The 21,219-nt window shown below is 43.3% G+C and overlaps 1 protein-coding gene across 6 annotated transcripts in view; it reads left to right on the top strand.

Annotated features, from left to right (window-relative positions):
• ANKH (ANKH inorganic pyrophosphate transport regulator) overlaps window positions 1-21,219 on the top strand; it is a 124,232-nt gene that overhangs the window by 90,583 nt on the left and 12,430 nt on the right. For 5 of the 6 annotated variants that reach the window (XM_035126335.2, XM_035126333.2, XM_035126339.2 and 2 more), the window contains 7 exons: window positions 2,060-2,178; window positions 4,587-4,670; window positions 6,345-6,515; window positions 8,147-8,281; window positions 12,572-12,664; window positions 14,433-14,465; window positions 15,727-15,822. In XM_035126335.2, the coding sequence (XP_034982226.1) occupies window positions 2,060-2,178; window positions 4,587-4,670; window positions 6,345-6,515; window positions 8,147-8,281; window positions 12,572-12,664; window positions 14,433-14,465; window positions 15,727-15,822 (731 nt within the window). The remainder of the gene's footprint in view (window positions 1-2,059; window positions 2,179-4,586; window positions 4,671-6,344; window positions 6,516-8,146; window positions 8,282-12,571; window positions 12,665-14,432; window positions 14,466-15,726; window positions 15,823-21,219) is intronic. The other variant, XM_035126338.2, reaches the window with a different exon arrangement.

Raw genomic sequence — 21,219 nt, 5'->3', positions numbered from 1 at the left:
GAGCCTCAGCTTTGCACTGTGGTATGAGATACTAAAAGGTAAAGAGGTTTTCGCAGGCAATCTCACAAACCATTTGTTGTTTGGATACCACATATAAGAACGTTCCTGCTCTCAAATGAAGTCTGCTCTCATAAAGCTGCTATTTTCAAATACTTCAGAGGGAGTATTCACAGCTAATAATTTTATATTGCAACGGTCAGGCATCCATAGATTTTAGTTGACTGTATTAGGCAATGATTATATTTGATTGTTCGCTCCCAAAAGTCTTCTGGCCTATATAGAGGATTTAGAGCAGCTGTCAGCCACTCATGTGCAGCAGGATTTGAAGGATCTTGGAAGCCGGGATAATCGCTTTTGCAACTTTGGAGGTCTTTTTAAAGTTGTGCACAACTTAAGCTATTCCTTCCCTCCCCTGAGTTCCAGAGGATTTGGGGAAGGACTGAGTGAGCTGTTTCTCATTTTTGCCGGGATGTGCAATTCATCTTGTCGCTTCCGTTGCACGAAATGAGTAATTTGCTCACTTTCACGTGCTGTGCTTGCAAATTCTGGCAAAAAAACGAGAGAAAGATCCTGCTACCTAACTTCCCCAAGTCCTCTAGGCGTGCCAGTGCATTCAAGAAGGGACAGCCTCTGTCTCCCTTGTGGCACAAAGTGAAAGAGCTGGCCCCAGGGTAATCCATGGAAAACATCAGGGAGTAGGAGGGGGTCTGTGATGGAACTTGGCAAGCAGTCACCTAGAAGACATTCATGGGTGCTTGTAGGTAGCAACATAACAACCCCAGGTAATGGTTTCTGACTCACCGAATGAGTCACAATTTATCCTCCTTCATGGTGCTTGTCAGCAGTTGCCAGTGTTTCCTACAAAAAGGTTGTGTGTGTGTGTTTTAAGTTTTAAAAACGTGTACAGTATATTATGGTAACTTTCTACCTACATTATAGTGCAGGGCCATTTTGCTTATGTGAGTTTTGGTATCCATGAAATATGTCTAAAATTTCCCAGTGCATAGCAGCATATTGGAAAATACATTGACCTGCAAACTATTGCTTGTTAGGTATATTTTAATCCCAGTTTGGTGGTTTTAATTACCCTGGCGCTAGATGGGAGGCCAGATTTGGGAGCCAAGGTTGGAGAAAGAGTGATGTTTTTTGTACAGACCGAGGCAAGCAAGGTTTCTAATGAGAGAGAGAGAGAGAGAGAGAGAGAGAGAGAGAGAGAGAGAGAGGCTGGAAGGGGTTGGGCAGTGTAAAGTACAACAAAAGCATTAATGCAACCTCATTTAATTTTGCTGGGTTATGATACAGAATCATAGAATTGTGGAGTTGGAAGGGACCCTGAGGGTCATCTAGTCCAACCCCCTGCACCGCGGGAATCCTGCTCACAGCTATCCCTGTATGGGCTCAAACCTGGTGAACAGCCAGACATAGGGACCCATTCTGCCACAGGAGGCTATCTTACTTCTGAGTAGATCTTGTAAGGATTGCACTGTAAAACCCTGTTGAATTTAATGGGAGTTACTCTTGCGTAAGTGGGGTTAGAATTGCAGCCTTAGTCTAGAAGAAGCTGATGTGATTTAAAGCAAATGGATTTAAGTACACCCGCTAGAATCATTTTTTAAAAATAATAATAATAATACTTTTTATTGGTTTTTACTCATATTTTGAGATATAACATCCGACTTATATACCGTATAACATAATCCACATCTGGCTACCATAGCCTTAGACTTTCATTTTCCTCGACTAATGGTTTTCCAACTTACTCTCTAATATTGCCTTTGTTATGATAATTATTACTATTAAATCCATGTATTGAATAAACAAATTAAAAATTATTCTTAGCAATAATTTATATTATTGACCTACAAAGCTTCTTGTAACCCTACTGCTAGAATCATTGTTGAATTGGCTTACGACAGCAGCCCATTAAGATCCGTGGCCTTAGTTGCCCCTCCTCTCCCCTCTTTTCCTCCCTCTTTATCCTGAACCACCCAAAACAGACCTGGGTGCGTTAGGTATGTGATTTTTAAAAAACCCCAAACAATTCTATTTATTTTTGCAGCATACAGTGATTTGGGGTACTACATAATTAACAAGTTGCACCATGTGGATGAATCGGTGGGAAGTAAAACACGCAAGGCCTTCCTGTATCTGGCAGCCTTCCCATTCATGGATGCCATGGTGAGTCTGCAACTTAGTTTACTATCCTTGGATGGCACAACAAGCCAGACTGTGGCTTGTTTAGTCTGTGGCATGGCAGTGGTAGAAGCAGGGGAAGGAACTTTTGAACAGCATGATCTGCACATTTTAAACTATGGTTTAGTGTGATATCTGAACTGCGCCTCTGACTATACAGTCCTCAATTTCATTTAGAAAAATAAATTTTCTGTCACTTCTTGGGCAAGTGGTTATTAGGTGGGAGCGGTTAGCAAGATACTTAATGCAGCGTTTCTCAACCGCTGTTCCGCGGCACACTAGTGTGCCGCGAGACGCTGGCTGGTGTGCCGCGACGTGCGGCGACGAGAAGGGCGATTTGCATTTTCACTAACCCACCAGAAAGCAATATTTCTCCTCCTCTTTCCCAAAGCTCAGTGCAAACGAGCCTGGTGGCCTCCAATACACAACACTGACCCGCCGGAAAGCAATATTTGGCAAGTGTTTCTTACAGTCATAATTATAATATAGGGCGGCACAGAGTTAAATTTTTTAACTTTTTTAATGGTGGTGTGCCTCGTGATTTTTTTCACGGAACAAGTGTGCCGTGGCCCAAAAAAGGTTGAGAAACACTGACTTAATGTATCTCTTAAAAGATACATTCTATTTTTTTTAAAAAAGAGATAGTTTATTCCTCGGGGGGGGGAGCAAATTCAAAACGTCCAAGTGCAAACATCTGCTGAAATCTCAGCTGCTTCAGGTTTGGGATTAATGCAGTTAGTCAAAATACATCTATTTCTCCCTCCCAGACTTTTCACCTGACCTGATTTTGCTGTTTCCAGCTGCTATTTTTATAATCTTTACCGTAACTGTTTCAGATTTCCTCTTTGCATACACGCACTTTTTCATCTCAACCCCTCGTTTGCAATCCTTTGTCATCCTGTTCCCCCTTTGTGCAACGTCATATATTTGTGATCTTTTAACTGCACCTGTGAGCATGAAGGGCTTTTGCCCACAAAGGAACAGCATCTGGCTGCACATTAGACATGGAAGTCCGAGCAGGGGAAACGTACGTGCTCCATAGGAGCCCAAACCCTGTGTGATCAGGGTTTCAGCTCCATTGAAGTCTATGCGCATAGAGTTCACAACCGGCTTTGCCATGGCATGGCTTACTAAGCTAAGCCAAGGTTTAACTTAAGTCTGCTGTTCAAAATGGGGTTTGTGGTTAAGCGGTCTCCTCGCTCATAGCAAGCAAGCTGTAACCAAGGTTAGTGAGGAGAGATTTTAACCACAAGCCCTGGCCATTTCCTTCCTTCCTTCCTTCCTTCCTTCCTTCCTTCCTTCCTTCCTTCCTTCCTTCCTTCCTTCCTTCCTTCCTTCCTTCCTTCCTTCCTTCCTTCCTTCCTTCCTTCCTTCCTTCCTTCCTTCCTTCCTTCCTGGGTTGCCAGACTCAATAGTGGACAGGACTTCTGTGCCTTTAATTGCCCTGCTCTCTTTTGAGTCTGGAAACCTTAAAGAGAAACCAGCAGACCCTTTGTTTAATTTCCAAGCAAGGGGTCTGCTGGTTTCTCTTTAAGGTTTCCAGACTCAAAAGAGAGCAGGGCAATTAAGGGCACAGAAGTCCTGTCCTCTATTGAGTCTGGCAACCCACCTTCCTTCCTTCCTTCCTTCCTTCCTTCCTTCCTTCCTTCCTTCCTTCCTTCCTTCCTTCCTTCCTTCCTTCCTTCCTTCCTTCCAGTTTATACCACCCTTTAACTAAAGATCCCAGGGCAGTGTGCAACATTAAGAACCTAATTTCCACAGCATAATAGTAAAAACATAATACACAACACAACAACACACAGCATGATAATAAAATAAGCATAATAATAACCTCTGCCCAAATTTATCAAGCCATAGATTATTTAACGGTCAGAGGCTTGGGTAAAGAGGAATGTTTTTGCCTGATCCCTAAAGATATGTAATGATGGTACCAGGCAAGCGTCTCCGGGGACAGCATTTCACAGGAGGGGAGCCACCACGGAAAAGGCCCGTTCTCATGTTGTCACCCTCTGAACCTCTCAGGGAGTTGGGACAAAGAGAAGGGCCTTGGATGACAAGGTCAGTTTGAATGTGGAGAGGCGGTCCTTAAGGTATTGAGGTCCTGTGTAAGGCTTTATAGGTCAGCGCCACTTTGAATTGGGCCCAGAAACTAAGCCATAGTTTAGCTTGTCATGATGTCCAGACCAGGCAGATGTTTGCCTGCCTTGCCCAATGATATTTCCAGTTTCTCTTATTCTCCATACACTCAAAATACTGCTTCAGAGAGCCCCTCAACCTTCTGGAGCAGGTTTGGAGGGTGAGCCAGGAGTTGCAGGGGGAAGGAGAAGCAGGAGAAGACCCATTGGCTGAGCTTGTGCTAAACTGGACCTCACCCATTCTTCTGTCCTCTTTAGGCTTGGACCCACGCAGGTATTCTTCTGAAACACAAATACAGTTTTCTGGTTGGATGTGCCTCCATTTCAGACGTCATCGCTCAGGTAAGGATTTATTCATGTCACTGCTATTTCTACTGCAGAAAGAACCGCGGCAAATCTGTACGATAACCGTGCTTGGAACAGTCTGGGTTTGCAAGATTATCTATATATATATTGATATAGGACCCTTTTGAAATGGAGTGGAAATAGATCTGCTTGCTGACAAGGGGACTGAAGAGTTGACACTAAAGACATGTTGAATCTTATGGATCTCAATGACTGCGAGTTGGGTCGCATTTCTCGATAATATGATAATAATTATTGTGTTGCTGAATAGCTGGATCTAGCAAAGCTACTTCCTTCTCATGTCATTATAGCCAGTATGAATTAATCTGCTGTGCATTAGACAGCCGCAGAATAGATGTTATTAAATCCACTTTTGACCGTCTTTGTGCTTTATGCTATACTTTGGCGTTCTTCCTTCCCCTCTGAGCCAGTTCACACAATTGCTTTTGGATAGAAAAGTCACAACAGATAAATTTTCTCTGTCAACTTTTGTGCGGTAAAGTAGATGTTGATCATAGTAAAATAGATGTAGATCATAATGGTCCTTTTGTGGCAAAAGCGCAAGTTACTGCACTCGGAAATGGGGATTCCTTAAAAATGTTGGTGTGAGTTCTCTTTCTGAACATTTAAAAACTTCCCTAAAGAAAATGGTCAAGCTTCCTTTTTTGCGGTCCAAATCAAAATGCTGCCCTTAGCATAATTCACAATGATACTTCACACCAGTTAATGCCAGCAGGTGCATTAAATACAGACACATGGAAAACTAAGTGACCAGAAAAATACATTTTCAGCGCTGTTGTTCACAAACCCAGGGCTGTCAGGGTTCCTTAAAGACACCTGAAAATTATGAAGGATAGCGTCAGGCCCATAAGTTAAAATTGCCGCAAAAGTGAGCTGTTTCATATTTCCTAGATGGAGTTTCAGAGTTTGTAAACTCGAAGGATAGTAAGTATGAACTGTTATTAATTCAAGGAATTAGAGGGAATGAAAAAAGGGAAGAACTCTCTATTGGAAGGAATTCTTTAAATGCAAAAGAAAGGACCATTATGATTATGACTTGATTTCTCCAGCCTTTGAATTCAATTGTTAAAATTAATCTATGCCCCACTTTGACTAATTATCTCTCCATCTCTCTTGGCCTTTTACCTCAAAGAGCAAAAGGCAGAACACATGGTTTTTCCGTGCCATGTTAAACCTCACGACAATTGTGTGGCGTTTGAGAGAGCAATTGGCTTCAGCTACCCAGTGAGCTTCATAGCTAAGTGAGGCTGCCTTCTAGCCATACCCAAAATAGCCCTTGATGAATAAGCTCCTAACATCTAAAGAAAATGCTATCGTCTTCATTATCCTCTCAAATTAATGAAATCGTTGGCTTCTTCAGACAAGTTTATTGAGGTGGGGGGGGAACTGACTCAGAAGTTTCTGCTAAATTTTTATAATAGAAAATCGAAATAAGTAGTTTCTTGAAATTAGAGGACCAGAGAATTTCCAGAATTGAACATGTATTTCCTGCCTGTCCATAACTATTTAACAGCAAAGACCTCTGAATAATAACTAAGAATTGCATTGTGTTCTGAACACTACGATTGTGTCCAAAAATATTTAGTTTTTCACATCAGAATTTTGTTTTCATAACCAGTCTTTCTTTCTTTCCCCCCTTTCTCTTGAAAGGTTGTTTTCGTAGCCATTTTGCTCCACAGTCATTTGGAGTGCAGAGAGCCTCTCCTCATCCCTATCTTGTCGTTGTACATGGGAGCCCTTGTCCGATGTACCACCTTATGCCTGGGCTACTACAGAAACATACATGATATCATTCCAGATAGTAGCGGGCCAGAGATGGGGGTACGTTTTGATACGATCTTGCTATATGATTACATTCTGTACACCAGGATTGCAAAATTTTGTTGTTGTTTAGTCGTTTTGTCGTGTCCGACTCTTCGTGACCCCATGGACCAGAGCATGCCAGGCACTCCTGTCTTGCACTGCCTCCCGCAGTTTGGTCAAACTCATGTTGGTAGCTTCGAGAACACTGTCCAACCATCTCGTCCTCTGTCGTCCCCTTCTCCTTGTGCCCTCCATCTTTCCCAACATCAGGGTCTTTTCCAGGGAATCTTCTCTTCTCATGAGGTGGCCAAAGTATTGGAGCCTCAGCTTCACGAAGGAACTGGCAAGCCACTCCAGTATCCCTGCCAAGAAAACTCCATGGAAAAAGACAAAGATTGCAAAATAGAACCAAAAAAAAATCACGGGCCCTATTTACTTTAAACTACTTGCTCATCTGCCCACATATACTTGTATCATGTGAAAGACCAGAACTGAAAAACAACTCTTTCCATTTGCTAGACAACTGGGGGAAGCTTTTGAAAATGAATGTTACCGCAGGTTAATTGCTGCTTAACAGGCTTACAACGCACCCCGCTAAGTGGTTGCTAAGGTTATAAACTTAGTTTATAAATGAGTACCGGCACCTTCTTTTATACCCCCAAAACACACTGCCTGTTGTTGTTGTTGTTGTTGTTATTTGTGCTAAGGGTAACCTCCACCACAATTCTATACTCATCATTTGGCAGCAATTAACGGTCAGTTTAACTTACTTCTCTTACATCCTTCGATGTATGGAAGCTGTGACGATGCCCTGATATTTTATACAAAATAAATTTGTATTTATGTTGCTGCCTTGTCTCTGCTGATTGCAATCCTCGTGCCATAGCCTCTCTCTTGGCCATTTCTGTAACCACAGTATTTTCTTCAGTGTAGTGCAGCTCAGTACTGGCTTTTTAAAGACCCCACACATTTCGTTCTGTGCTGTTATTTTAAGATGTCAGCATGATTAGCATAGATCCAAGAAAATACACAGATCGTTGCAGGACCATTTGTGAGTTGCTCAATGCCAGGATTACCTTTAAGAAGGCTTCCTTGCAGGAGTGTATATCAGAATGGCTTTGAAAAAATATTATGGCACTTCTTAAATCCATAGTTGCTGATAGTACCGTATTGGCCTGAATATAAGCCACACCTTTTCAAATTCAGGGGAAGGGGGAGACAATACCCGGGTATACCCCGCTCCCTTAAAATTCCGCAAGCACTCACACCCGTTCCATTTTACCGTATGTCTGTTTCAGCAGCGATAGTGTAAAAGCCCATTTTTGCAAGGTTGCAAATTTAAGCCGCACTTGTAACTTTTCACACTCAGAATTTGGAAGGAAAAAAAGAGGCTTATATTCAGGCCAATACAGTACTTTTGTTACCTAGGTTTCATGAATTGAAAACCCAGTGCTGCAATAATTTAAATCATGCAATCTATATCTTCCTTTTAACTTACTGGCTGGTGATATATGCCTGCTTACGTGTTTCCTTGCTCTTCTTTCTCCTTACCCTACCCAACATTTGGAAAGGAGATTCTTTCGCTATTCTGTTGGCTGCGTTCAGGTGCTGTCATTCACAAGGACTGTATTTTCTCGTTTTACCCGCAGGGAGATGCTACAATAAAAAAGATGCTAAGTTTCTGGTGGCCTTTGGCATTAATTTTGGCCACTCAGAGAATCAGCCGGCCAATCGTCAACCTCTTTGTATCCCGAGATCTGGGTGGCAGCTCAGCAGCAACAGAGGTACGAGTCCTTGGTTTCCCCTGTATTTATTCAGAAAAGTAGAGGGCCTGGTTCCCTCTCCAGCTGTCTCCGTTTTCCTGGTTCTTTAGGAATTCATCCTGCTGTTGTCAAATGTCAACTTCCCCAGGGTATTAAAGAAACCTGCAGGCTTTTACATCTTTCCTGAACATCTTTCCTAACCGCATCTGAAACTAGCATTTTCTTTCACTGCTGTCACGACTTAAGGGCCAAACTAGATGCTACAACGACTTCTATATTATTTTTCCTTAGCAGTTTTTTCTTTTATAAACATAAGCAGCCTCAGCCAACTGCCGTCCTGAGTGGAGGAAGTGAAAGTGGATCGAAGCTGCTCAGCTCTTCCCCCTCCAAACATATTTCACCTAACAAAATACACAGACCCCATATCTCTTTCCCCATGGATAGAAAAAAACCGAAACCTCATTCTTCTGTCCTGCCCACTACTGCCATTTGAGCCTGATTTTGTATTATTATTTAAAAACAGGGACGTCCAATTCTCAATAGATTGTGATCTACTCACAGTATAAAAGGCTGGCAGTGATCTATCCATTGTCGTTGGATGGGCCAAAGTTGTTGATCTTTTTTTAGGAAGCCTAAGTTGTTTGATGTTCTCCCCCTTCTTGGGGGGGGGGAGGAGATCACAGAGGGGCTAAGGATCTACCAGGAACAACCCGTGATCTACCTGTAGATCACGATCTACCTGTTGTACATGCCTGTTTTAAAACATGAAGGAAGAGAGAAACAGAATTCTGTCCATATTTTCTTTGGCCATTAGCTGAGCATTACTGTTTTTTTCCGGTTTCTCAGATCTTGAGCAGAGTATTTGGTAACTCAGAAAGCAAAACAAAGACACTCATTTAGAGTCTGATTCTTCGCTGACTCACCTTTTGTGTGAGCAACGTTATTGGGCGAGATTCAAAGAACTGTGAATGGTGTTGCACTTACGGAACTGTCTTCTGCTTCCTGCCACACTGCCCAATGTCCTCTGCGATGTTGGTCCTGAGCAGGCATCCCCAAACTGCAGCCCTTCAGATGTTTTGGCCTACAACTCCCATGATCCCTAGCTAATGGGACCAGTGGTCGGGGAAGATGGGAATTGTAGTCCAAAACATCTGAAGGGCCGAAGTTTGGAGATTCCTGGTCCTGAGGGTCAAGTGACCTTTGGGAACGGCATGTTTCAAAATATGGCGGACTGTCAGTGGAGGGGAAAGGCATACTCTCCTCTAGTGCAAGTGCCTTTCAGCTTGTGCAAGGAACATTTAGATGTAATACCTGGCTAAAATTTTAAAAAAACCCTCCTCCCCAAATTCTGAGACACCTCTGTATGCATACCCTAAATCACTGGAGCTGCCTCAATATGGCACAATCCCATGGGCATAAATGGAAATAGCACAACTACGTGGGCTGGGTTAATTGCATGGGACTCTTTTATGAAAATCGAAAGTCCCTGAAGGTATTAATTCTGCAGGCAAGTCAATATTATTGGTCCTTCCCATATTGCCAAGCTTTGAGCAAGGCGCCTGTATCGTGTTGACTCTTTTATACAGCATATAGTAATTTTAGGCACTTTACAGACAAACAAACTGAATATAATCGTACCATACTGCAGTGGCTCACAAATTGCAGAGTGTACATGCAGGGGAGGGGTAAGTTTTTACCAAATATTGCCCAGATGTTTGGAAACCTTATCATTGCAGCCCATATGAGTTGGAAAGATTGAAGCTCAGATTCTTAGTATATTTCCCCTCACTGCTAAATTCCACACACTTGCAGAATCACCGAAGATGCACAACCCTTATTATAGGATTATATTCCTGACAACTTAATAAACATATAGGTGACAAGTCTTTTTATGTAGATTTCTGCTTGTGATTTAAAGTAGAATAAGAGGAAGTATATAGAATTGTATCGTGTAGTTGAACTTCAGAGTTCAAGCACTTGGAAATACTTAATTGCACATTTTCCGGTTACTGTCCGAAATGTTTGTGCAATTAATATTTTAAGCATACCACTTTAACGTGGTTTCAGTTGCTAAGTGCAAAGAATGCATTCACTCAAAAGCAAATACCTCTCATATTATCTATCAGCTGATAGCTGACTTCATTAGGGCCTATTGTCCGTTTGTTCTTTTCGCTTCCGTTTCTGAAAGCATCACCACTGAAAGAGAAAGCGCTGGCAGAGCCAACAATCGGATAAGCCTGCCAGCACACAAGCTGAGTGTACTGCAAATTTCTGTACTTGGTGCTGCCAGTAGCCCTTGATTTTGGCAGGAGGAGAAAAGAAGGAACTCTATGAAAAACAACGAGTTTGCATGCTTTACTTTGTTCCTGGATTTTTTGGTCTGGTGGTGTACAGTGGTACCTCTACTTACGAATTTAATGCGTTCCGAACACACATTTGTAAGTCAAAAAAATTTGTAAGACAAATCCCATAGGAATGCATTGGGAGAAAAAAATTCGTAAGTCTAAGCAACCCTATCTAAAAATTCGTAAGTAGAAAAAATCCTATCTAAACTGCATCCAAGATGGCGGACGGAGCTCCATTCGTAAGTAGAAACATTTGTAAGTAGAGGTACCACTGTATTTGGCTTAGATTTGGCCAAGTGCAGATGTAATCTTCTATCCATGGTTAGGAAATTGGAAATGTGCCATGAGCTCATGCTCCCTGAGCATAATTCTGTGCAAATCCCCCTCACTTTTTGAAGCTAGCCATTGTTCAGTGTTCGCTCTGCAACTGTATTCGTGCTATGAACCATAATTCATAATTATGGTTTGTCTCCTAGTGCCAACACTGCTATCTTTTGAGCAGCAGGCAAAACTCTTTTCTATTTTCTCAACCTTTAAGGTTCTGGGCATTTAAAGATAATTCTTTATTTATTGAATTGTAAAACAAACAGGAGCATAACAACACCTACAATTAGGGAGAATTCATCAAAGAATCATTGGTTTCAGTGTCACATTACAAAGCCACTCATCTAGTATTAACAGTGCAACAACATCAATAGAGGAGTGCATTTTTTAAAGAAATCACAGTGATGAGGTCCTAGTTGCACACAACCTTTGCAAATCATTTGCAGTAGCAAATTTTGTTGGTTATCTCTGCTAAGCACAATTCAGGCGCTCTTTTTGCTTGTGTGTAAGCAGGCAGGTATGGGGCAGTGGGGCCATACCGCTAGGCTGTGCCCCTTCATGTTCAAGACCATTATCACTATTAGAGTTTGAGGACAGAGGTTTGAAGCGGAATTGCTTCATATTTGGGAATGCTTCCTATTCGCTTTACAGGCCTAACTGCATAGCACCCCATATTGGATGAGATTGCTTCTTCCTGCTTCAGAACTTCATCCTCAAATTTGTGGAGGACTTTAAACTCAGGGAAAGTGATGTGCCAGAGGGGGAGGCTCTCCCCCCCTTTCTCGCATATTTAACTCACCCGCAGACACACCCAGGGCTCTACTTGCTTTTGTTTTTAATTGCGCATTTTCATTTCTGTGACACAGTTGTGTAAACCACTTGGAACCAGCTTAGGTGAAGGGAAGTATAGAAGTGTTTTAAACAAACAAATAGCTTTAACCTGGGATTTGCAAGTCATTTAATGATGCTGGTTGCAAACTTTTGTTTGAAGCTAATCATGGTTAACCAAGTAATCTCGGTGAAGGCAGAGAGCTGAGCTAAAAATTGTCTTAAATTGTTTCCCTCCTTTTCTGGTTTTAGGATTAATATCTACATATAATACTGAGGAGAGCTCAGCCTATTCCTTTTAAAAAAAACAACCCTCTCTGTTAACATTTTCACATACAAAGGAAATGCTTTATATAAGATGGCATACCAATACCATTATTATTTTATCATGGAAAGGTAACAATAAACAAAGAAGAAATGAGAGAGAGAGATCATAAGCTAGTTTTTTTGTCTCTACTGTGCAAGAACCATTTGCTTGCTTGACCATCTAAAATGTTACTGGTATATCTCATAGGATTATAGTGGTGCCTCGCTAGACGAATTCGTTTTATGAAAAATTCGTCTAGCAAATCACGGTTTCCCATAGGAATACATTGAAATTCAATTAATGCGTTCCTATGGGCAAAAAAATATATCAATGCATTCCTATGGGATTCGCTAGACGAATTTTTCGTTATAAGAAAAGACCCGTGGAACAAATTAAATTCGTCTAGCGAGGCACCACTGTATGTGAATCTTGAGCGAGAGGCAACTCGTACAAGTATTTCCAAGGATTTGACCTGTAATGTGTTCTCTCTCCCCTCCTCTGCCATAGGCGGTGGCAATTCTGACAGCTACATATCCAGTGGGGCACATGCCATATGGCTGGTTGACAGAAATCCGAGCTGTTTATCCTGCTTTTGACAAGGTGAGCCTGTTTTCTTTGACGAGAGCAAACCCTTCGCTTCTCTTTCAGATGCATCCTTGCCAAGTGTCAGTTTTATAAGCGTGTGAAGTGTATAGAAAATGAGTCAGATTCCTAGATTCTAGGAAATTTCAAGGAGGTTTTGTTGTTGCTGCTGAGCTGTGCAACGCTACACTTCTTCGATTCTATAGAATACTGTTGATGAGTTCACTCATCTGTCTGTCTGTAAGTTCGGCATCTCCATCTCTCGGACCTGTTGGATTTCTGTAATGGCCAGGAGATGAGGTGCTCCAGCTGGCTTCTTTCTGCAGGGAGAATTTATCACAGGGAACTGCTTGCCATTGGGAGTTGGAAATCACAATTCAGGGAGCAGCCCCATGCTGGAAGTAGCGTGCAACTCCAAACCAATGCGACTTGCATGTGTCAGCGCAGGATGTAGGGCAGTGCAGGCGGTTCCCCTACACAGGGCACTGAGCCAAGGGGGCAGAAAATCCAGAAGATCCATAATTGAGAAGATCCATTTGGGGGGGGGGCACCAAATTGTGGCCTTGTACGAGGCACCAAAAGATTACCTGGATGTGAAAGCCTGTGGATGTGTGCTTTGAAAGTGGGGACGTGGGTGGTGCTGTGGTCTAAACCACTGAGCCTCTTGGGCTTACCGATCAGAAGGTCGGCAGTTTGAATCCCTGCAACGGATTGCTCCCATTGCTCTGTCCCAGCTCCTGCCAACTTAGCAGTTCGAAAGCACACCAGTGCAAGTAGATGAATAGGTACCACTGCGACAGGAAAGTAAACGGTGTTTCCATGCACTCTCGTTTCCGTCCCGGTATTCTGTTGTGCCAGAAGTGGTTTGGTCATGCTGGCCACATGGCCCGGAAAGCTGTCTGTGGACAAACGCCAGCTCCCTCGGCCTGAAAGCGAGATGAGTGCTCAATCCCATAGTTGCCTTTGACTGGACTTAACTGTCCAGGGGTCCTTTACTTTTACCTTTACCTTGCTCTGAAAGTACAACTCGAGAAGCTTCTGATAATTGTGGGGCATTTCAGGACACACACCCAGTTTATGCCAGGAGCCCACCATCCCTCCAGAATCGAATTGTAGCATGGCCAGTTCCCTGTGCTAATTATGAATATGCCCCAGGATCTTCTTTGATGTCATCGGGAGCACCAGTGTCCCATTGTGCATGGGAAGCCCAAAAAACATCGAGCTAGTCTCAACCTGCCAGAAGTTTGGATGAAGAGCAGGTTGGAGGTGGTCCTTCAACTCCTTGCTCTCCATCTCCAAGCTGTTTCCTTTGTCCTTAATGTCCTGATTGGCATGCATCTCTCCCTGCCTCCCTACCCCCAGTATGTCCCTGAATGCTAACACCTCCACTTACATAAGCCAACCACAAGCGATTGAAATTCCCCTGTTGTGTTCCTTGGGCATCGTGGTTGCTTAAGGGTCAGAAAGCCAACTTCCAATAAGGAAGTTCCTCACAGGGCCCAGAGCATACATTTAAAGCAAAGGGTTCGCATATCCCTGCAAAGGATCCTGGGAGCTGTAGTTTGTTAAGATTATTTGGGGAAAACAATGTGCTTTTCAACATATGCTGTGTATGCAGCCTTTATATTATTATTATTATTACTATCAAACCTTTATTAGGCATTTTACAAATAGAATCGCAAGAAAAAGAATCACATACAAAAGTATTTGAAATGCATACAAAGAGGCAACAGTAAACTGCAGCCTTTATATACCCATTGGTCCCTCTTTTTTCCTAATCTATGAGACTCATTGTTTGGACGAAAAGAACGAGGAAGTGGTGAGTAAGGAAGATTTCAGTGGCATACAGTACTTGGAAATTTCTTACTCCTCCTATGCCTTTTAGCCGTAGTTCTTCATTGACTGATCCTGTTGAAGATTCCACGACCTCAGCTACATTCTGCTTTCTGCTGTTTACAGAAACTACACCTGCACCTGTAGTTTGAGGGTGGGCTCTGGGGAGGGAGACGGGGGTTTGATGTTTGCATAGCGATACGTGGAATCTCCGGGCAGGACGGAAGAACGTTGAATCCCTTAACTTGTGTACAGATCATTAGAGTGAAAAGGAGCCAGGTGTTCGGGGGCTGTTTCTGTAGGTTGCTTCCTTGGCTAATTGGGGGTGTAATGACTCAGGAGCTGCCACAGTGATTTGGATCAGCTTGTACCAAGCTGTATTCCTGGAGCAATATATTTATTTAAACAGAAAAGAAAAAAACAAGCTTGCAGTGTGCCCAGCATCTGCAGTAGCATCTTCCTGCTTCAGACCACAAGGATTGCTTGTTTAAACTCCCGTTAAGAGCTAGGAAGTTCAAATTTTGGACAAACAGAGCAGGTTAATGAACTCTGAGCCAATCTGCACTGTGGTTGTTGACATGCTGCCGTCCCTTGTAAAAATCCTGTTTAGAAGCTGGGCCCATTTGACTACCACTAACCCAAATCACAAGTCTACTGGGTCTGTGTTATTGTTTATGGCACTGCAAAAACCCAAGCTTGCACTTCAATATCTAAAATGCAAACCTCATTTGCTTGTCGCTTGCCAAATGCCTGTGATGTGGCCCACGGCTAAGATCCAGAGACCTGCATGTGTGTAGGTTCCTCAGTGTGAACTATGGCGAATGCAAGCATATAAGATGCCTTTCATTTCCATTCCCAGTAATTGTAGAGCTCTGAAAGTGCCTACAGAGCAGCATCACTGGATTGTGGCCAGTATCTGCAATATTCAGAATTGCAGCCAGGTTTTTCCTCCACTCCTTCATGCTACAAAGACAGTAGCATTTGGGGGCCATGTTATTCATTCTGTAAGCAAAAGCCAGCTAATGAGATGCTCCTCGTTTATTGCCTAGGAAGGCTGATGCTCCAGGAAACCAGCTGTTTTCTACGATTCACACCACAACCCTCTGCATGCTTATACAGAAGAAAACCCCACTGAAATGAATGTAGCTTAGCCGCATGAAAGTGGGTTTCAGACTGCAGCCTCATTGCTGCTTTTTGCCGCTGGTCTAGAAGGCTAATGCCTGTTTTCCTCTCCCTTTTCACCCTAGAACAACCCCAGCAATAAATTGGTGAATACCAGCAGCACCGTCACAGCAACGCATATCAAGAAGTTCACCTTTGTCTGCATGGCCCTATCTTTAACGGTAAGGCATCACTCATCACATGACTGTCCCTTTTGATTTATGTATTAATGCTTTTTCTTTTCAAATAATTTTTTATTCGTTTTCCAATATTGCCAAAATACAAAGACAACATTACAAAGGCAAAAAAACACAAAAAAAACATAAAAAAGAAAAACATCATTTGTTACATTTTTACTTAACATTGTTGACTTCCTCGATTCCCCTCTCACTGGGTCCATTTTAGAATTCCATTTAAGCAGTTTCCATCTTTTGAGTATTGGCCCCGACTTGGTGGAACACTCTTTCACAGGAGACCAGGGCCCTGCGGGGTTTGTCATCTTTCTGCAGGGCCTGCAAGACAGAGCTGTTCCGCCTGGCCTTTGGGTTGGACTTAGCCTGACCCCTGTGTTTTCCTCCCTCATGGCTTGGATTTATGGACTACTTAAAATCAGGCTGCATTTTAAATTTAAATTTTAAATTTTAATACTGTATTTTAATCTGTATTTTAATCAATTGCTTTTTATGTTTTATTGTAATTTTATTGGTGTGAGCCGCCCTGAAGAAATGTCAACTACATTCCACCAATAATTAATTAATCCCAATCAAAAATTTATTTCAGCTGGACATAGAAAGGGCCCGATTACCTTCAGTAGCTTAGGGCCTCATCAAACCTAAATCTGGCCCTGCATGCCACTACAAATCTTCACATTTAACAGTCATGTGAAGAAAATTGCCATAGCACTCCTACTAGTGAATTCTGTTGGAGAGTGCTGACAGGTTTGTGGCCAGTAAGAAAGAAGTGGGGGGGGGGGGCAAGCATTGAGATGCTCAGGAGGACTCCCAAGGTTTGCAAAAAGAACATTAAAAACAACAACCCCCCCAAAAAAAGCAGAAATAGTCAAATGAGGCCTGGGCATGCTTAGTCTGTATGGAGAGAGAGCTCTCTAGAATGCCCTTGTTGCGTTTCATATAGCTTACAAAATATCCTGTTAGCGGGGGGCATAATGAATTGACTGGCTAATTTTAGAAGTCGCTTGCAAAGAGGAGTCCATCTCAAAACATGGACTTCACTCCCCAAAACAGCACAAGGAGGAAGCAGGAAACTTTCCAAACTCTCAGCTGATGGCTCCAAAATACTGAAGAAAATCCTTGCCGATTACTCCCAATTGTGGGAGGGTAGTTTGACTGGGGACCAGGACTATAGCGTTCAGCCCTGGCTTGGACTGAAACAAACAGTGCTGTGAAAAGCAGAGCTTGGGAAATGTAAGCACTCTGTTCAGTGCCATCAATTCATCAAGCTTCCCAGGAGAGGTATAAATGGGGTTCTTAGCACTTCTGCAGCACTGAAGCCGTAATTAGAGATATTGCTTCGTGCTAAGAAGTCAAGGCATTCACATATGTCTTATGAGAAGGGTTTCTTACGCAAGGAGTTTCATTTAAGGGCTGTAAAGACCTCAAGCAGATAAGGAACAGCTGTCGAGACTTAAGGATGAGTGAAGGGCTCGTCTAATTAATCAGATTAATGAGACTCTTGATTAAGAACAAGCACCAACTTACCCTGAACAAACTATTTTTTTAGAAGCCAAGCTCAGTATACAGCTGGACCATAGTTGTTCAAATCAAGGGAGAAGATTAATGGCGCCGAAAAGGGTTCAGACAATGTCTTTAAATAAGATATTTGAGTTATACTGCCCACACTCTTAGAACAATTGCATCGTCTAAACAAGCAAGTATTTATAGTGTGGTTTTACTACTTAAATCACTCTGAGAGCACTTTTTTCATATTTATCAACTGTTTTTTTTTTTGGAAAAAGAAAAATCAGTAGGGATAGATTTAAAGACATGCTAAACTCTCAAAGCTGAAATTGCCGGAACTTAAAACTGCTTAACTCTGACTGGGTCATATCCTGGGATTTGTTTTTCAGTGTGCACGTGCATAAGACCTTGGGTTTATTTTCCAGCATCTTCAGGCAATACAAAGCTCAATGGATAAAATGGGGTGACTCTGCGGCACTTGCTAAGATGTGAAAACACAGGAATTGATATATTCAGAGCCCTTGGGAAATTGAATGCTGATTGCTTGCAGGGAGGAAGCAGGAAGGAAGCAGGAAGAGAGATAATCTTCTGGTCTGTAAATAAGGATAGCTAACCTTGATTTATTGTTCTAAATCAGGGGTCCCCAGACTTACCTGACTTTGGGCCGGTGCCCGCTGCGCCGATCGTGCGGCAGGCCGGAGAGCAGGGGAGTGTGCGCACAGCGGGCCGGAGGGCGGGGGAGTGCGCGCCCGTGCACATGCGCACACACACTTACTGGCGCGGTGGCGCGCTTCCAGGTCGGAAAAATAGCCGGAATCGTTTGTGCGCATGCGTATGGGCCTCCCCCCGACCCGGAAGTGCACTGGAAATGACCTCTTCTGGGTCGGGAGAGGCCCATACGCATGCGCACAAACGATTTTCAGCGCTTTTTCCCGATCTGGAAGTGTGCTGCTGCGCTGCGCGCCGTAAGAGCGGGCGGTGGCAGCGGGCGGCGGGGGTCGTCGCGGGCCGGATTGGGAGGCCAATTGGGCCGCGTCTGGCCCACGGGCCGTAGTTTGGGAGCCCCTGTTCTAAATGCTAGGACTCTTAGAATAAATGCAGTCTTTGCCACCTCTAAGTGTCCGCACACTCAAACACAAATAAACATCCTGCTTCTGTTGCTTCTAACCACCGGAGGAGCAGATTTCTCTCACACTGAGCAGTCTAGCTTCCAGACATTGTTAGTCACATACATAGCTGCCAAGTTTTACCTTTTCTCGCGAGGAAGCCTATTCAGCATAAGGGAAAATCCCTTTAAAAAAGGGATAACTTGGCAGCTATGGTCACATAACTCCTATATTTAATAAGAAATCAATATCTTCTAATATTTATGGGATGAAGACAGTGAAATTCTTGTATACATAATAATATACCCCCCACCAAACTTTTTAAACATTATAGGTTTTTTTTAATATGATGATGATTTTTAAATATGATTTTTCATTAAATTTTCTGTTTCACAATTTCAGATAAGAATACTTATACCAGTGACTTCCCTTCTTCCCTTTCCATGGCTTATTTTACATATCTTATATCCCTGCATATTTTACAAAAAGTATACCAATCGGTTTTCCATTATTACAGACATCAAAACTTACTTACGCTGTCGAATTTATCTTAATGCTGCTGCCAGCATTTTCAAAAACATTAGAGTTCATATGTCTGTTCTGATATTTTTATTGTAGTGTGGCCCACCCATTTGCAGGGTGTATTAAGCCAGAGTATGGTTTATTGCAGCTGTGCAAATCTGCTGGCTCCTGGAGAAGAGCTCTCCTTCTCTCTGGGCTTTTTAGTTTAGTTTAGTTTTTTTTGTTAGCATGGCAGCTAAGCCAAGGTTTGACTTAGCAGTATCCAAACCCAGGAAATCTGTAACCACAGGAGAAACCTTGGCTGTAGAACATGGTTAAGGAGGAGAGACTTTGACCACCACCCCAGGTTCAAATGGTACATCTTGCCTTAGCTTACCATGTTGTGTTAACCTGAGAAGCAAAGCAGCTGCACTTTCCTTGGGACCCTTGGCTTAGTGTGACATGGAAACATGTCCAACAGGTGCAATTCAAGCACATTCAACCCCATTTAGGAGATGGGAGGGAAGGCAGCTCACTTGACTGCAAACCAGCATTTTTCTTAAAGAGGGAAGTGGTGGTGCTGTGGTCTAAACCACTGAGCCTCTTGGACTTGCTGATCAGAAGGTCGGTGGTTTGAATCCCCATGACGGGGTGAGCTCCCGTTGCTCTCTTTCCAGCTCCTGCCAACCTAGCAGTTCGAAGGCATGCCAGGTACTTTCGAATAGGTACCGCTGCAGCGGGAAGGTAAACGGCGCTTCCATGTGCTCTGGTTTCCGTCATGGTGTCCTGTTGCACCATAAGTGGTTTAGTCATGCTGGCCACATGACCCGGAAGGCTGTCTGTAGACAAACGCCGGCTCCCTCGGCCTGAAAGCGAGATGAGCATCGCAACCCCATAGTCGCCTTTGACTGGACTTAACCGTCCAGGGGTCCTTTACCTTTTACCTTTTGTTAAAGGTACCCCAGAACAAGGACAGGGAAATAGGGATTGCCCCCGGTAAATAGTGGCAGATATGGATGTCTCCTTCACTGTGACATCTCTGCTTTTCTGCTTCCTTCTGCTGCTTGGCTAATAGATAGGTGCACATTGCTTTTTGGTGGCAATGCAACCATCTTGGTGCTTTCTGTGAGCCCAGCTCTCAGTTTAGCACATTGCCACATAAAAGCTTTTTGGATAATTTCCAGACACTTGCTAAATGAAGAAAAGAGGGTTCAGGCGACCTACATTTTCCATCTGCAGTGGCAGATCCCTGCCGCAGTTCCACAGCAGGCATCCCCAAACTGCGGCCCTCCAGATGTTTTGGCCTACAACTCCCATGATCCCTAGCTAACAGGACCAGTGGTCAGGGGTGATGGAAATTGTAGTCCAAAACATCTGGAGGGCCAAAGTTTTGGGGTGCCTGGTCCACAGGAAAGCTTGCAGAGTAGTTAATTGGCATTGCTCTGCTCTTGTTCCGAATGTGTCTTGGAGCCCAGCTGATCTGCATTCCCACACATTATTGGTTCAGTCCTATTAGTGACATGCTTCTCAACACATATTGCAGAGGTTTAACCAGTATTTACTTCACTGGGTTTGTCTGACTGACCATGTAGTTGTGCACCCTTTACCAGTTTAAACTACTGTACTGTTCTAATAGAATTTGCTTAAAGCTGCAGGGGGAAAGTGGCATTGTTACGCAGGTTAATTCGGTCTTAATTTGCATTTCTTCTGCCCTGCATTTTCTGCAGATGCAGCCTGGAGTGCAAGTTGCCCGTTTTTGTTGCTGAGCAAACTGAATGCAAAGAGCGGCCCATTAAGGGGCAAATGAAGCTCTGCATCATTATTAGAACGGCTGGTGTTCTGTAAAAGACACACACAGACCCATTCCCTCTGGCTTCTCATTCCTACTGACATCTAAACAAAGCGGGGAGGAAAGCAGTTGGGTAGTAAGGGGTTTCTCCCTCCCTCCTGGATGTAGGGTAAAGAGGAAAAGCGCAGATTTGTATTAGGATGTAGGAGGGAGACACTAGAAGGGGGTATGTGCAAATATACAAATAGTTGGATTTTTTCCTGGGAATTTCGACTACAGCAGCTGCCAAAGATGAGGAGTCAAGCTGTGGTTTTGCCTCAGCTCCTTCATCCACATGGATCATGGCTATTGAGAGCCTCACGCTGTGCTCTAGGAAGCTGGTGGGTTTTAAAAAAAGATAACTTAGGGCAGTGATGGTGAACCTTTTAGAGACCGAGTGCCCAAACTGCAACTCAAAACCCACTTATTTATCGCAAAGTGCCAACA

Source organism: Zootoca vivipara, chromosome 8 (assembly GCF_963506605.1).
Source record: "Zootoca vivipara chromosome 8, rZooViv1.1, whole genome shotgun sequence".
Classification (NCBI taxonomy): domain Eukaryota; kingdom Metazoa; phylum Chordata; class Lepidosauria; order Squamata; family Lacertidae; genus Zootoca; species Zootoca vivipara.
Note: the sequence above shows the minus strand (reverse complement) of the source record. Positions and strands in the feature narration are given on the sequence as shown.